Here is a 17,704-nt window from a genome sequence, read left to right as displayed (position 1 = left end):
CTAGTTTTGAGAAGACACCTTGGTATTCTGAGAAATAACAAAAAACCATGGCGACAGAGAGAAATGGGCTTCAATGTGAATAACCTGGGGCTGTCTGTCAGCGTGGTGCTGACATATTCAGCTGAAGTAATGGCGGGGAAAGATGTGCTGATGCAGCCAATGCTAAACTCAATACGTAGAGCAGAGTGCAATACACCAACCGAGCTGCCTTCAGGCTATGCAAGCCAAGCATGTCACTGTAACTACGGCAGCTGACCGAGCCCGGTGGAATTCAGCAATAATAATATTTAATCACCTCATTTACTATTAAAATCTATAATACAAAAAAAATCTACTGTATGTTAATTATTATCTACTTTCAAAAAAGCTTAGATATATAGGATAAGATCTTTTTATGCCCTTAAAAACACCACAGTTTCCCAAAGCTCTATGTTTTGAAATGAAACAACCTTTGATATCATTTAGAAGCTTGTAGATAATCTCTTTGTCTTGCCACTCAGACTAATTCTTAGCTCAGGCTAATTCTAGCATGTCACATTTAATTGTGAGAAGCATTTAATGGGCTTGATAAAACCCCACTGATCGCTTGTTCCAGAACAAACTGCATCCTAAATACTTTATAGAGTCTTGAATGTCTTGTAATAGGCTAAGACATATTGGTTACGATGAAAATGAGCTGTAAACAAGTAAAAAACAAAAGAAGACTATGTAAAATAAAAAAAACAAGACCTGTGCGTTTGAATGGGGAATTGTAACCTATCATCTGGTTTGCATGTGAATCTGTGGGGTGCTGAGCAATATTTTATTCTTCAGCTGGCAGGTTTAATAAAGGTCAGCATCCATACAGTACAGAAGCACTCTCGGGGTTACAGCAGTACGCAGAGTTCAGTTGTAGTCTGATAACAGCTGACAGGCCTGCTATCCCTGTGGAGTTCAAAATATCAACAAAAAGCATGCATTCACTTGCATGTTTGAGGAAGAAAGAGAAAAAAGGAATCCCATATTTTTTTGTTTCCTAAGGCTAGAGCTAGATGTTTATATTTACTGTCACTAGAGGCAGGGGAGCTTCTTTGCTATACAGTTAACTCATACAGAAACCACGGCCGAAGCGTATTGAGGAAACGCCTTTCATATGCCCATCTAACTCCCAGCTTCATTTGATGTTGTTCCCTCTGCTGTTAGCAGGGGCTTACATCTCTTCAATATTAATGGCCCGTGGTGGGAGGCACCATGGCACTTAATAGAAACATTAATTATTCAAAAGGCCTATCTTGTGGAAGGCACATCTACTAATGTGTTAGTATGTATACAAATCAGCTCTTGATGGGGGCTTTGGTGCATACAATCAAAACCAAATTTATTAATAAATTCAGCCCAACAGGGGGATGTCGGCTTCTTAAAGAAACTGTAATCACTGAGAGACGGGAGGGGGGCGGGGGGGGTGCTAGGACGACGCACGAATGATGAGCGCCGGCTTCACTACCAATGATGAGTAGAAAATAGGTGTGTCTGTCTGAAGTACATGCTCACGCAGAGTTGATTTTGCCACCTACAGCCATAAACAGATCTGATTTTAGATTGGCCTCAGGAGGCCCCCACGCCCAAACTTCCCCCCCCTACTCCCCGACTCCTTTGTTCTTCCCACCTTTCATGACTTTACATCTCCCCCTCCGTCTTTTGTTGTCTTACTTGAATCGTTTCACCTCACCCAAACCATTCATACATTCACAAGTGTAGTTTTTTATTTTTCTTCCACTTAAACAGAAATACTGACCGTGGAGCTCTGCTTCTGTAATATATTGTCAACCACTGGTTTTTGATTGAAGTGCTATTTGAAGAATAATATAAAAATAATAATTATGCCAGTCATTTCCCCTGTGAGCTTTTTCCTTTGGCTTGCCGTGTCATTTCAAAGCCCTCATTTCAAATTCTGTAGTTTTCAGATTTGCTTTTGACATCATTGCTTAAACATTGGACAACTGATGGATGCAGTATAGATATAATAATGCAAGGTTCTCAATGTTTGAGCTTACTTTTGGTTACATGTTTTATTTATTGCTTCTTTTGTGCTCTTCACTATTGCAAGTCCCATTGCATGATGTGTCAAAGTCTCAAACTCATCATAATGGATGTAATTTGGCAAAAAGAGTCAGAAACAGTTAAACACAGAGACACAAGAACAAAAAACGAGGAGGTATAAGACAGCAGGGAAAAGAAAAAAGAAGATCGGTCGGACTTCATCAGCTTGCCTTTGTGTAGTATAGCAAATCAATTACCCAAGTTGTTAGCTTCAGTTTTTAATTGGCTAGAGTTACATGTGGGTATGTAGTGGAGGAAAAAGAAGCTAAATGAATAAATGTGGAGGCAGATAGGTCTGGTAGGTTAACCACAATGCACTGGTGTGTTACCAAGCTTAATTAAATAGTCTGTCCCTCCTGGCCTGACTCCTCTGTGACAGCAGACCGACAGTGGGGGCTTTGAGTAAGCAAAGGTCTGCTTGTGGAAAACAAATAAGCACTTCCAGGTCATGATCCCAACATCTTGCTGATGTGGAGGACATCCAGTTATTGGGTTCTAGTCATGTCTGCGAAAATTCAGCATGACAGAAAAAACAAGAAGGAGCACCGCTCATTCACTTGGTTATGGATGCAAAGATAATTTAAAAAAAAAACTATGATTACTTGCTTGTGAAATTCCCTTTTTAACAGTTATTGGTGCCAAAGAAACTTTCAAAGGGCTGGAATAACCTTGTGTGAGGACAAAAGACATTAAAATCTATGAGCAGGGAGCTGTGCCTATGCACAAAGAGAAAGCAGATGTCAAAAAGACAGCCAAATCTCAAGCTCTATTTCTGTGCGTGCATGTGTGTGCGTGTGCATGTATTTGTGTGTCCTTGCCCTTGGATAAGTCCTGAAGATGAAAAGAACTCTCATAAGAATAAGCACCTGCGAGTATAACACATACAGCCGCACAGGTACATAAGCAGCCATACATATAATTTTTGCTTTTAAGCAAATAAGGATAGATAAACACAGAAAAAGAAAAGGCGAGATAAAAGGCAGACAGAAAGGCAACAAACATTTAAGGATGTGCAGGCGTTTGGTGGGCCAAGCACAGTGGGGAGCCTATTGAAGGTTTATTCTCATTCTTTCTGAGTCCACACAAAACCAAAGTAGAGTAGAACAGCTGCTTCTTATGCAACACCTTGTTCTATCTTGTGCAAGATAAAAATTTTAATTTATCAGAGGTCCTATCCATCTTTCAAGAATCCCGCTATTACCACTTCAACTTAAATGTTAAATGTTAAAAAACAGCATGCCAGAGTCAAGTGTATTCTTATTCTGCTGCAATTTAGTGATCATGATGTGCTTTGGAGAATACAGAACAGGTTTTTCACTTTGTAACTGCCTTGTCACTGGCACAGATGACAATGTCTTATTAAGCCGTTTTAAGCTGTCTGAGCTGTTAACTTTGAATTTTAAGTATACTTCTACAGTCTCAGCTGAGCGCCTCGTGACCCTCTGTGAAAGAACTGTGACAAGATGCAAGACACACCTTGCAACGGAAGCTGATAATTACATATCGATCGACCGCTGGATCTGTGTGGGCAGGTAGGAAGGACAGACGAGGGATTATAGGTACTGACCTCAGTGATGCGTGGGTTGGTACACTTCACATTCTTGCTGGACAGGTTCAGCCAGCGGGTTGTGTAAGGGTTGATGGGGGGGCAGTGGTGCCTCAGCGTACACCTTCCCTCACCGCTGCACCAGCCACACTGGAATTTCCTCTCTGCCTTTAGACACATGCCGCAGCTGTCCCGCTGGGCTGCACACTTGTACAAGTGCACTGTGGGATGACATGGGCAATACAGTGAACATACCAATAAGTATTGCTGTTATTGTTAAAAGGAAAACTGGTAGATAGTCTGCTATGAGTAAAATATTTTTCAAATTTCTTAAATACTCTACAAATGATTTGACATGAATACATACAAATGCTTTTGTGGCCTCTCACAAAAAAAAAATGGAATATTTGCACCACCAAAAATATCCCAAAAATGACAGTGTCCATCCTATTTTCTAGCAGATATTGACATCAGCATCTTTTGTTCTTACCTTTAATATTTTCTGGGTTGTCAATAATAAAGTTGCCGTTCCACACCACTGAGAAATCCACAGGAAGCTCACTGATTTTCATTCCTTCATACAGATACTAGAGGCCACAGAGTGATGAAGAGGGAGAAAGAGATAAAGATTGGGATAGAAGCAGAAAAGAGAGGAGGATTTCAATGGGAAGTCTGGGAATTCGAATCCCCGTGAACCCTAGTGGAGACAGTACTGTGCCGTTCCAATATTACCCCATACTTACATCATCTCAGTATCTGAGGAACTGACAAAGTGAAAAGCCACAAGAAATGGGACAGCTGGGCAGGAGCTTGAGCTTCCCTCTGGCCTTTATTGATGCTGTGCTTAACTGCCTCCCATGCGCTTAATTCTAGCCTGACTTTCATTGCCCAAGTGTGTTTTTGTGTTTGTGTTTGTGTGTGTGAGGGAGAGAGCGAAAGACTGGAAAGTAAAACATGCATGCCTGTGGTACCTCTGGGAATATACTACAGAAGTCAGCAGTATATTGACTTCTGAAGGCAGACTCGTGCTACACTCTTCTCCTGTATAATTATCTATGATGATGGCTACTATTTCTCCACTGACTAAATAACATACACACACACACACAAGCATACACATGGTATGGAATTCAGGCTATTATCTGTTTTTGTATACGGTATTTAAAATGTGTGCGTAATTATATAATGGAGAATTACAGACAAATCAAATTACACATCATCAATTGCACTCATATTGTCTCAATGTGAAAAGGCACCGCACAACCTACCGAGCTGTTCTGGCACTGTACACTGGAGCTGTTGAAGCGGAGGGCGGTGACTCGGTGGCTGACCCCCTGGATGTGCAGGACGCACTCATAGCCCCGCTGGCCAGACTGGGGCTGTGGCAGATTCTTGGCCTTCAGGGTTATAGGCTTCACCTCACCTGCTGGGATCAGAATTTCCTCAGAGCGCACTAGCTGGGGACAGTCCTGGAAGGATAAAGCAAACAGGGTCCACAAAAAAGAAAAACGTTCCACTTTCATGTTTAGCAAGACAAGGAGAACATAAGAACTTTGCAATAATGGTGAAAAAGGAGGATGATTATAAGAAGGAAACACAATATGTGGAATTAATGTGGAAATTAATTCTAAGTTAAAATATAAAACTGATTTCTGTGACCTTGGAAAGCTATGAGCTGCGTTGAAATACACATTCTCAAGAGAGGACTTATGAAACTGCTCAATTCGTCAAAACTGAGAATGGTATCAGTAGTCAGTGGTTTAAAGTATTCATTAATAATGGAGGTCGTTGCTATTTGAAATACTCTGAGAAAACTGCCTTTATGGCTTTACACAATGAAGCTTCACTCTTAATGGCCTTTAGATTTGTGAATCTTTACATCTCAAGTCAATTAAAGCATAGATACAATATCATAAGTCGATATTCAAATATACCTTTAGATTGTAGGGTTGCTAAAATAAAATAGCTGTTACTGATGTCATAGAGAAAGGCTGGTCTTAATTCATAATTGTGAGTACTGCATCTAATCTTACCACTGAAGCTCTGTGTGACATGCACAGCAAATGCATATGAACTGAGGCAATGCAAGCGGGCTACTCATATATGTACAGAAGAGGGATTATTAACAAGTTTCTTTTAATACAAATGGATGGGTTTAAATGAATAAAGGCAAACACTTAAAATCCCAGTAGTGTAAATGTGCATAGCTAGTGACATAGTGATCATTATTGATGTGGTCAAAATGATCTTGTGTCATTGTTAAGACATGTTAAGCTCAGTAACTCCAAGGATAATAGACTGTTAATTGCTATTGCAGAGAACAAGAGCTCTGAATGAGTAGCACCACTTCAGAAATAGAAAAGCTTAGATGGCTGTCTTTCTGAAGACATGCCCCGAGGCTGACACAGAGCTGAAACGCAGTGCAGGAGGCAGGTAGAAAGAAACCAAGTGCAAATATGCACAAGGAAGGGTGAAAGCGAGAGAGGAAAAGATGGATTAGGTTATAAGTCCGTGTGTCTGTGCATGTGTGTTCCACCAACCTCAGAAGCGTTGACCCGTCCCTCCTGGAAGGAACAGCTGGAGGGGTCATGGGTGCACAAGTTGCGGTATTTGCACCAGTGGCACCGGAAGGCACTGTTCACACATGACAGACACCTGCAGGAACACACAAACACACACATGCACACACACTGAGTGAAAGGGGAAAAAAAAAAAAAGAACAGCGCAGTCAAGGAGGGACAACGAGTTTGCCAAAGTAGGGGGAAGTGCCACATAGGAAATGAGTTCATGTCCCAAGTGGGCACCTGCTGTTGTGCCCTTGTGGTTGGCACAGTACCTAATAGCTGCTAGGCCAAATTCTCCCTGCATACATTTTCCTCTACCATATATTAATACGTGTGACATGTGTGAATAGGACACCGCAACCACAATAAGAAAGAGAGAGATGGAGAGGTGGAGTGTTATACTAGTAAGATAGCAGTAATGAGGATAAACATGCACTTTCCAACACTGTATATAGAAACTATATAGATGAACAGAAGGTGAGATGAGTCAAAACAAGAATGGCCAAAGAAAACAAGTTGATGGGAAAATACTAAGTACAAGACATGCTATTCTGCATGTTACCAAAGCAAACCAAAGCAAGCACAGCACTTACTTTTAATAGACTGTGATGAGATTTTACTGTGCTATGTATTTTTGAGAGGTTGTTCAAAAGGGGTGGGCTGGGGGGGTTGTCAAAACTGGTTCTCTCTTTCGTTGTCTCCTTTTTGCACATATGCTCATTGCGAAATATTATCACTGAGGCAAAAATCATCAGAGTGATCTCTGTCAAGAAGCCTAATTTGAATCAATCGGGCTGATTCACTATCAGGAATATACAAGGAACGCAATAAGAGGGAAGTAACATAGGAGGTGGCATTACTGAAAGGATGGTGTATGCCCTTTTCAAATGTACGCATATTTCTTCGCGCGTGTGGCTGTGTGCACTCTGTTTGTCATCAATGATTAACTGAGCTGATGTGAGAGTTGGTAATTGCATTCTGTGCTACTCAGGCAAGGTTCTCAAACAGCAATATGAAGAGAAAGGAGACAAAACACGAAGAGAGAGATGCAGAGTAACACTGCATGCTTTTATCTAGCAGAGGAGACAATGGCTAAAACATTTTGTTTTAATGTCAAGGGGAGAGTCAAAGGATAATTTGACATGGTAGGATTCCTGAACCCCTGTGATACCCTTTCTCAACTACTCTCTATTCAGTGATACTCCCAAGTCAATGAGGCCTTTGAATCTCACACAAACAGAATCTGCCACACTGGAATGAAGCAAGCAATTGCAAAGGCACCGCAGACACTAAGATCTCCAATCCAGGGATTCAATTCAACATCACTCAATCAGGGACAGACATGGCATGAAAATGGGCATGAAATCCCCACAGAAGGCCTGTTAGGCAGAAAGCAGAGTGTTTTGTAGTTCAGCATGTTTGAAAAGAATGCTTCATTAACAACACAACACAGATTCTTCCTGTGTGGACCGCGGGGAACAGCAAGCGATCAGATTACATTAATTTTTACAGGGGATATTTTTAGGGGACTGGGGCAGGCTAACGTTAAAGACAAATAGTGATTAAAGTCCCACAGCACTGATTCGGTGGTTACGGGCAGCAGGTCTGGGCATTGTTCTTGTCAAAAAAAGAAAATGAATGGACTCAGAGAGCGATACTCACAGTTGGTGGACACTGCAGTTGTAAAATTTGACCTCTGTGCTGATAAGCATCTGACCGGTCTCCTTAGAATTCAGCCTCAGTTCAACGCCTGACCAATCTGAAAGAGAGGAGACACGACATCAACCTTTATTTAATCTTTTACTTTTACAGAGCAGTGAATATGTTCGCATTGTTTGGATAGTTGTGAACAGCAGACTGATTTTAGTTTTAGGCTTATTAATATTTTTGAAACGAAGGTTGTTAGCACACATACACACATCACTTAGAAAGGTATTTCTTGTGTAGTATTGCCAGTGTTGGGGAGTAACGGAATACATGTACCGCCGTTACGTATTTAAAATACAAAATATGAGTAACTGTATTCCGTTACAGTTACTGTTTAAAAAGGTGGTATTTAGAATACAGTTACTTTGTTGAAATAAATGGATTACACGGCGGTACTTCCCTGTTTCATATTGTGGCGGGTCAGGACTGTTTGGGTTTTGTTTGACAGCTACGTTCTGTTGTTCCAGGCGGCAGTGTTACGGTTGCCATGGTTACAGGGTGACGCTCTCTCTCTGCGTGTTTCCTGGGTGAGAGAGGCCTTTTTGTTGTTGTGCTAAGCTAATAAGCAGAATGCTACAGGTATAGCTCTAAAGAATGTAGCATCATAGGGAGTGTAGTCCGTGCTGCAGGGAGAATGGACTGCCATACACGTTATGTGTCTGTGAGCGAGGGAGGGAGAAAAAGGAAAAGTACGAGCTGTCATCAAGCAAAAACGGGAGCTGGAAGCATGTAAATATAATAATAACCACTGCAGCCAAGAAGAGTGCCTGACGAGCCCAGTTGTAAGTAAGCTATTAAGACTCGACTGTACACCGTGTTCGTGTTTTCCTCCAAAAACAATAAGTTCCATTGGAGCAGCCTTTCAACACCTCTCTCTGTCTCTCGCTAGCAAAGTTGACCCAGACAACAAAGTAAAGCTAGTTTTCGGCTACGAGCCCGACACAGAACCGTATTAGCCAGAGGTCCTTTACTACGGTTCGGAGCCGCGGACCTTCAGTAACAGTAATAAATCACAGCAATAGTACATTCATGTAGTTGTAAACAGCATGATAATATTAATATATTAAGTAATCCAAAGTATTCAGAATACGTTACTCTCATTGAGTAACTTACAGAATACGTTACAGAATACATTTTGGGGCATGTATTCTGTATTCTGTAATGGAATACATTTTAAAAGTAACCTTCCCAACACTGAGTATTGCATATATTTAAACATGTAACATGAAGGAGTACTGCTTGCATTGAGCCCGTGAAAATTAAATACCTGAATTTCAATCTCATACAGAACCATTTAATCAGATGCAAATTTATTTACCTTCACTTTGCTGAACAGAGCTCTGACTGTGTTTTGTAAAAAAAAAAAAAAAAAAGCCACATTATCTCCCTCTATCAGAACACCAGCTCCATAAATATGTGCAAGAGTCTGTTTGTATGTGTCGAGCAGCCTGAATTTCAGATGACATTCAGTGAGTAGGAGGGCTGACTGACCCTTAGTGCTCTGTTCTCTCCACAGCACCTGTTGGGAATCAGGATTTGTTTCACACAAGTCTCTATAGCAGGCACATAACAGACTTCTACTAGTACATATTTGTCTCACAGGATCTGATAAAGTCATACAGAGGTCATATCTGCGCAAAACTTCATCTAAGACCATTTTATTTAGTGGACAAGGGTGCCAGCTATTTTCTTTAACGAGTTCAGTGTCTTCACAGTTTATCCTGACCTTTTCTCCTGCCCCTTCACATAATTGTATTTTAATTTGGCCTCTCTCCTGTATTTTCCATCAGTCTCCACCTTCCAAGTCTTGATCTCCCCTCCCCCTCTTCCTTTCCTCTGTTCTCCTCAGATCAAGTCACCGCGGCACAATCAGTGTTGATGTGCAACAGACAGAAAGACTTGCTAGGGGGACAGGTGACGGAGGTCAGGAGGAGGTGGCCTCAGGGGAAAGCATGTGAAGTAAAAACGAAGGTATAAACAGCTGGACGGATAGCTTGATGGATGGAGGAAGGTCTTACAGGGGGGATTGGCTGACATTTACCTGGGGGAGAACATTCATATTAGTGCCTGATGCACTTGTCCCCATGGGAGTTCTGGGCAAACAGGTCTGTCATTTACTCACAGGAAAGAGGATTACCAATCCCCCAAAACACACATTGACTTCCATACACTGCATATTATATATTATTCAGGCAGTTTAGTTTTGTTATCCTGCAGCCATCTTTCCTTGCAAACAAGAGGCATTTATTGTCAAACAACAGATGTTAATATTCACAATGATATACGCATTTGCAAATAAATGAATGCCTGAGCCAGAGTGATATATTTGTGCCCTGTATTTACAATAGAAGTTCATGAGATTTCCAACTATCATATAAGAGAGGTTATTGACATACCTTTACACCAGATCTAAAAGCAGTCTTCCTTGTTTATTCCAAAGAAGGTGTCATGTGACATGCTTGTTTTGTGGAGTTCAATAAAATTAGCCAATTTCAAACTTTCAAATTCCTCAGGTACCAGTGGAGGTAAAGAGCAAACACACTGTCTATGCCTTGGCTATGCAAAGACTGGAATCCATCAAATCAACATAATCCCTCTAATTGATCCCTAACTGAAGAGTAGACCATAGGGAATGGTCTACTGTTAGACCATGGACTAGCGTTAGACCATCCCCTATTATGCAAATCAAAGGCCAGACATTAAGTGCAATGTAGCTGGACCACAGGCCAGGGGATCTAATTTGGATCCTCAAGCAGATTTAAAGTAGCCAGGGTCATGTGTTAGCACAGTTCACAGCAAAACAACCTGAATCCTGTGGGTGCTTATTATTTAGACAGCCCCTGAATAAACTGGGAGTGCTGGATCACTAAATATGTTTCAGAGTTTGTACACGTGCAGCTGAACAGTTAGCCCAGAGATTTGTAAACGAGAGGGAGGGACATATCAGAATCCAGCAAAGGCTGTGTTTTGATGAGCGTATTGTTGACTGCACAGGAAAATAAGCATTTTCACAGCTAAGCCATTCATCAGCTTGCATTGCATACATGGTAATATATGTGTGTCTGTTTTCTGTATCTACCTTGGTCAGTGGGGATGAGGGGGACATCTTTAGCAGCAGGAGATTTGCAGAGTATCTGGTTGCCATTGACCTGGCCCTCTACTTCTGTCAAGTTGCCAAACGAGCAGGTGATGCCGGCAGAAAGGTCTGGAACGTCGCTCACCTTCACTAGCAGCTGCAGATGGTGTGAGACATGACAATGTTCTTAGTAATGAAGTTTGTTGTACACATCTTTTTGAGAACGGATCAAAATGGACACTAACACTAATGAAAACAAATAAAAAATTGGTAAAAATTCCCTAAAACGTCCCAATACCTCGAGCTGATTTAGAAGACTAATGCGTGATACATCAGATAAATAGGGGAAAACACATAACCAACATTAACAGTTGCATCTTTGATAAACAAGACATGAAAATCTGAGATGAAATTATAAAAGGAGACAGTGGCTTAAATTCAGCAGCTCTAGTCAGGATGAGAAAAGAAAACACTGCTGTTGGCAAAGCTGTTCGTCCACTTTGCCAAGAACCGTTTCTGCATCTTAAAAACAGCATAATAAGGGAAAAAATGTTTATTTAGAAGCTAATCTTATTTGCTTCTAGAAGGCATCATTCCAGAGGTAAATATCATGACCCACTCAGAAGCAGTAGAAGCTACATGGCGGAAAAAATGGGGAAAAATATTACATGACAAATTCTACTTTTCCTTTTACCTTTCTTTAGTATTTAGAAGGTGAGACAGATACAGGAAAAAAAATACACACACAGAGACACTCAAATATGAGATGCACTACACAAGTGCCGATGCACATAAAGGCGATTGAAGTCATTCTCTGGAGAGCAGTGACACTGTGGCTGGAGCATTCAGCTGCTGTTCCTATAAATAAATGTATTCTGTGCAGGGTGTGTGATCTGGCTCTCTAGCCAAGAGAGGCAGTCTGGATAATTATCACCATGGCATTTCACAGCCTTGTTCCATTAGCTGTTATTTTTGGGCCATACCGTTTGAAGTTTCTCTTTGTTTTATCTGCCTCTCACTAAACACCGCAGGGCTACTGGGACAGGCAAGGCAGCTGAGCAGCTTAACTGTAGGTCTTTTAAGAGATGCTGACTGTCTCAGTGGCTGACTACACTGCCTCCCTCGTTAGCTGGCTTGCTTTGTTACCCATCAAGAGGACGGATGATTTCTTTTATTTTTTTTTCTGCTGAGGACCTCTTGTCTTTCCCTGTTTTACTTTCACTATGTTTGTGTTGCTTCACTCTGAGGTGTCAGAGAGATCCTTGATTACAGCAATCACAGCAATCAATGTCTTTTGTTCAATGCAGAATTCCCTGAGTAACCTCTCTTACAATAATTAGCTCTCATCGTCCTCAGACACACATATACAGATAAACACTCAAAAATTGCTTATGCAGAAATCGTCTCACACACAAAAACACAGACACAGTAAGCTATCACACAAAATAAGCTTGTTTCTGAGAGTTAAGATTTTGCTCTTTTCGTTTTGCTGGCTTCCTTTCACCGCGATGGTAGTGGGGGTTTTTGCTGCTTGGCAGTCACCATAATTGGTTGCAGATTTCAGCAAAGGTAATTTCATTGTTTTCACTGCCTTTTCTATCTGTCCTGGTGCCCACTTCAAGAAGCTGCGTTGTCATGGTGATAGCAGTCTACCCCTGTGGAATTTGTGAACTGTGTGAATTTGAGTGTTTTGTGGTTGGTCAGATGACCCCGTTTCTGATATGACAGCAAAAGGGGGGGTTGGTGAAACTGTTAAAATGTAATAAACTGCTGTTTGCAAAGTGGACAACGGGGGCAAGGTATGCTAAGCATTGGCTTGAGGGTGAGACATAATGTGGTGCAGGGTGAGTCAGTGCAAGAGCCAACTGCATGTTAACAAGATTTTTTATTTTTTTATGTTTAACCACATAAATTAAAAGGTCAGCTCACCAAAATACATGGAAGAAAATGTGTTGTCAATTAATCTATAAAGAGGTCTGGAGAGGCGTGCCGAAGAGATCTTCTTGGTTCTTGGTTTTTTACTGGCAATAAAATCCCAAGAAATCATTTAAAAATCTGTAATGCAGCTACTCTCAGCTTAAAGATTCACATTTTAGTCCACTTAAATTGTTCTGAACAGCACAAAAGTATTTCATGTATCCTAATACATCTATAAGTCAGTGTCTTACATCTTTTTGGCTGAAAGATGTGCATAAAAGGACCCATTAACAGTGTGGATTGTGCATAGATGTACAACAATCTCCAGAATCTGGACAGGCAGATCCTTTCACTGTTGATCTTTGCGTGCTTTTACTGAATCCATGTAGAAATACTGTACTGTACTCAACTGCACTCGGACAACTTTAACGCCTACACACCCACCCACACAAACATGTCTTGGCACACATATTGACTGCTCTGTAAAAAGTGAGCATATGTATGCTGAAACGCCCACATAAAGCCCTTATGAACCTTCCCATCTAATGTTTATGCATCAACCAAACTCAAGACTAGATGAACAGCTATGTGGGATCGTTTAAAAACTTCTGCTTTCGTTGCGTGGGTTGGAAATACGTAGATAGCAGCTAATTTTTCATTTTTGACTTTGCAAGCAGCGGTTGATATTGCAGGTGTGTTGTATACTGTGTGTAGGATTATGCATATGTGCGAGCGAGTGCGTGTTTGTTTGTGTGCAGACTTACATTTACGCTAGGTTCTGAGACTGCAATGCTGTCTGGATACACGGTTGCCTTCACACACTGATTGAGCGAAGCAGCAAAACGGTACGGCTCATCCGCACGTTCACATCGATTCCTTTGAGAGCATCTGAACAGAGAGGAGAAAGGACCGAGATAGGAAGAAGTTACTGATATTTGCTTTTCGATGCTATATTATATAGCACTGAAAAAAATATGCGTGTCGGATATGATTGGAAATAGAGGAAAAACAACTTATTCCATGAATAACAAGTTACAAGAAAAAAAAAAGGTGCCGCCAAAGTGATGTGCAATGAAAATATGTGAAAATGAAACTCAAACAACAGTGTTACAATTATAATGTAACAATTATGACTGGAGGGCAAATGAGAAATTGTGACAATATTAAACTCCTTCCAAAAACAGAAGGAAGAAAGGAAGCATGAGGATTGTCAAAGATGGTGAACACTGTGTAGGGAAAGGAATATTAAACAATGCTGTAACAGAAATAAAACAAATATCCCGCAGCAGTGCTGTAGGGAGATGTAACACTGTCACTGTCTCAACACATTAATAGCCGACTTTTGTCACCAGCCGCTATATGGGCACTTACGAGTCCATAATCAGCCACATTTTGATGTTTCCCATGCTTGTTTTAGGACATCTGAACAGATCAGTAACAACCTACAAAAAAAATCACACCAAACTCTTGGGGCTTCTTTGCTCACTTTTCCTCGTTTTGTGCTTTTCTGTGTTAGTCATCCAGATTTGTTTATTTTGTGATGATCAAGGCTGTAAATGTGACATGCTCTACATTCTGGCTACAAGTTATGTTGCTGTTAACAGACTGTGTTTCTCTCTTGTTCGGCTAAACAGATGGCAGGCTGAAAAATTATTTTAAACATTTTTGCTGTCTTATTGGATTGGTTAAAAACACCAGTTACAAAATAGCTCATTCTCAAAGATTTCTTATGAAACTCACATCATTAATAACAGCGGATCTCTATTACAAACATGTAGGTGACTGGCTATGCATTCCCAATGAACTGCAGCGACAAGTGGTGGCACAGAAGTGGATGCACAACACAGCTAGATTGCTTCCAGCATAACTCTGTAGATGTAACTAGTACAAATTACAAGGAGTTCTCTCATAAGAGATCTTAATGGTCAGACTGCGTATCAAGTATCACAAGAAACTGCCACATCTCTCATTAAAACTGTGCCACCTCCCACCACTTATTAAAACTCTGCGGTCTCTCCATCCCATTACACCAAAGCCTCTCTATCCTCATCCAACCCAGTTATAGTGTCTGGCTAACTGGCTGACTGGTCACAGTAGCTCTAATTGGACTCTAAAGGGTCAGCTGCTGTCCATGGTGCTGATGTGCCACTACAAGCTCTACTATTCTCTCCTGGTTGCTCTGTGCATGTGTGTGTTGTGTGTTGCGCCGTGTGCTCCGCGCCGTATCATGCTTCTTAACCACATACTCTCACATATACTGACTCTAAGCTACATCTTCATCCACAGCCTCTGTGTGCAATTATGTTGTCAGAAGTCCACACTACTAGGCACACCAAGACACATACACACACACACACACACACACACGCACGCACACACTAATATTCCAAGCACTCCCTAGGGAATTTAGAGAGCAGAAAAGTGTGGAATTATTATAGTAGTGAGAAATCTCCCACTGGGAAAGGGGGGTCACTGCAGCACTTTTTGATGATGATCACCTGCTTTTCCCCTTCACTACTTTGGTAACTATACTTTAACTTTTTAATATTGATGGTTTTTTTGTTACTTTACCTTTTCATTTTACACATTTGACCCCACCGCTGGTTCATTTGCCTCGGTCTTTCTCTTCCCCTCCGTCTCTCTCGGCTATTATCGGCCCAAGACACTCCTTTTTGTCTTATTCTAATACAAGTTGAAATTAGTACACCTTTCTTAGGCAAGGTATTACTCTGCCTGCAATTTGGTGATTCTTTTACATTCACAATGGCAGGAGAAAATGATACTTAATGTGCTTTCAGGTGTGGGCTGCGGCACGATGTTTTATGCATGTCTCCAAGCTGTATGGGTACAGATGCAAAAACCTGGGCAGTCATTAACTGACAAAAAGCTCTGCATTGATTTTCCTCAATGTGAATCTCTCTCTCTCTCTTTTTTTTTTTTTTTTTTTTAAATAAAATTGATTTCAGTGGGGTGAAGTAAGATGAGAGCGCAGCAAGGGGGTGAGGCAGCGGGGGTGGAAGGCGTGCAGGATGGCAGCTGTTGCCATGGTTTCAGGAGATGGCCATTATCTCTGTGTAGTTAGAAGCTGACCCCTTGCCTCTCTCATTAGCTGAAGTGCATGCCACTGAGTGTTGACTACAATCCTGCCTTCCTCATATTCCCCCTTCTGACCTCCTGCCTTGTAGATCTCCCTTTTTCTCCTGTCAGTCAGTAGTTTCACTCATGCTTAGTGTCCCATCACGTCATACCACAAGTGTTCTCTAATGCGCATCTTCCGTACGCAAAGATGGACATTACAAATATGTTTATCTTTTTCAATTTCCTGTAATAAGCAACTGAAAACTATTTTTATTCCAGCCAGAGCTAGAGGCGTCCGATTTTGGTTAGGCTCCTTAAGCCCTGTCCAGGGTGCTGAAGTAGCTGCATGCACCATCATTAGCTCTCTCTGGTATCTACAAGTCTTCTGCAGAATACAAAAGAAGTTGTGAGTGGCAGTCCCATTTCGTGCAACCATGGGAGGTGAGTTGCTCAAATGCACCCCTAAAATTGAGTGGAGACTATTGTTTACTACTGTAGCAGTGTGTTCGGGCTACACCGTTGTTCGGGGTTTAAATCTGACATAGTATATGCAATCTAATTCACTTTTAGAAACTTATATCTAATGTACAGTGTAAGGTGTAGTGTTGGCCGAGGAAGCAATCTCTATAGTTGGTAGGGGTTAGGATAGCAGAGGCCAGAAATTGGGGTCCATTCCACCAATGTCTGCATCTTATTCTGTTGCCTTGGAGAGGAAATTACACCGTCATCTCTTCTCCATCGTGTCTTGACAGACACACAGACGCACGACTGGTACAGAGCATCCCTGCATACAAACTAAAACAGACACATACGAGGGCATGGCCACATACAAATCATGTATTCTCAAACCCTCTGGAAATTACATATGCATAATAGCATACAGTGCCTCGCACTTAATCTCTCACACATTTAATAGACAGTATCGAATAATAGCATAAACACACGTATGCACACACTCTGGTCTTGACAGCAGAGAGCAGGAGAGCCAGGCCACAGGGAAAGATTGCTGTTCTTCCATCCCTCCTCCCTTTCCCCTACAACATCTTCAGTGTGAAGACCTGTCTGATTGTAGCTCTTGCTGTGAGCACCGTGTTTAAAAACGGGAGGAGAGAACAGAGGGGGAGCCACTTTAAAATCACCTTCCCGTTCCACCTCCCCTCGTGAGAGACAGACGACATAACGCTGCGGAATTTAAAAGCACAACAGGCATGCTTTGGTGGCAGGGCAGGGGGATTGGGGAAAGGAGTACAGCGGGAAGCTATAAAGGATGTACAGAGAGACTTAACTGGATGTATATTGAATATTTGATGAGCTTAACAAAGCTTTACTAGTTTTAAGTGGCAACCCATAATGTTAGAGAATTGCTGGCAGGATTTGATTTGAATGGGAGCCTAGACTGGGGACTGTGTGCTTCATCAAATAAACTTATTAATGTAAATGTGCATAAAGGCTGGCTGCACTGGGTCTTTGGCTTCTTAATATGAAAAGCAGACTCAATAGGTGAGCAGGGATATGTCAGGCTGTGCTGCACTGTGCTGGGTTGCTCTCTGTGTGACACACACATAGCTGCACACCCCTTCTTCAGTGTTTTATCCTCACTTTAAAAATAGACCAGTAAGAAACAAATGGACTGGATAAGTTAAAGTATAGGAATACATTTAAACTTCAAGAAGTACTAAAGGAAGTGAAAAGGGAAATAGTAAACTCCTCAGTGCTTTGGCTGACATGTACTTTGAA

General features: G+C 41.4%; 1 protein-coding gene across 2 annotated transcripts in view; it reads right to left on the bottom strand.

Annotated features, from left to right (window-relative positions):
• The window catches only part of plxna2 (plexin A2), a 164,624-nt gene that overhangs the window by 46,653 nt on the left and 100,267 nt on the right, over window positions 1-17,704 (bottom strand). For both annotated transcript variants that reach the window (XM_087834367.1, XM_087834366.1), the window contains exons 6-12: window positions 13,654-13,777; window positions 10,976-11,129; window positions 7,852-7,948; window positions 6,166-6,280; window positions 4,894-5,094; window positions 4,116-4,212; window positions 3,647-3,846 (exon numbers count right to left, since the gene is read on the bottom strand). In XM_087834367.1, the coding sequence (XP_087690493.1) occupies window positions 3,647-3,846; window positions 4,116-4,212; window positions 4,894-5,094; window positions 6,166-6,280; window positions 7,852-7,948; window positions 10,976-11,129; window positions 13,654-13,777 (988 nt within the window). The remainder of the gene's footprint in view (window positions 1-3,646; window positions 3,847-4,115; window positions 4,213-4,893; window positions 5,095-6,165; window positions 6,281-7,851; window positions 7,949-10,975; window positions 11,130-13,653; window positions 13,778-17,704) is intronic.

Source organism: Neolamprologus brichardi, chromosome 20 (assembly GCF_056152115.1).
Source record: "Neolamprologus brichardi isolate AB-2024 chromosome 20, ASM5615211v1, whole genome shotgun sequence".
Taxonomy (NCBI): domain Eukaryota; kingdom Metazoa; phylum Chordata; class Actinopteri; order Cichliformes; family Cichlidae; genus Neolamprologus; species Neolamprologus brichardi.
Note: the sequence above shows the minus strand (reverse complement) of the source record. Positions and strands in the feature narration are given on the sequence as shown.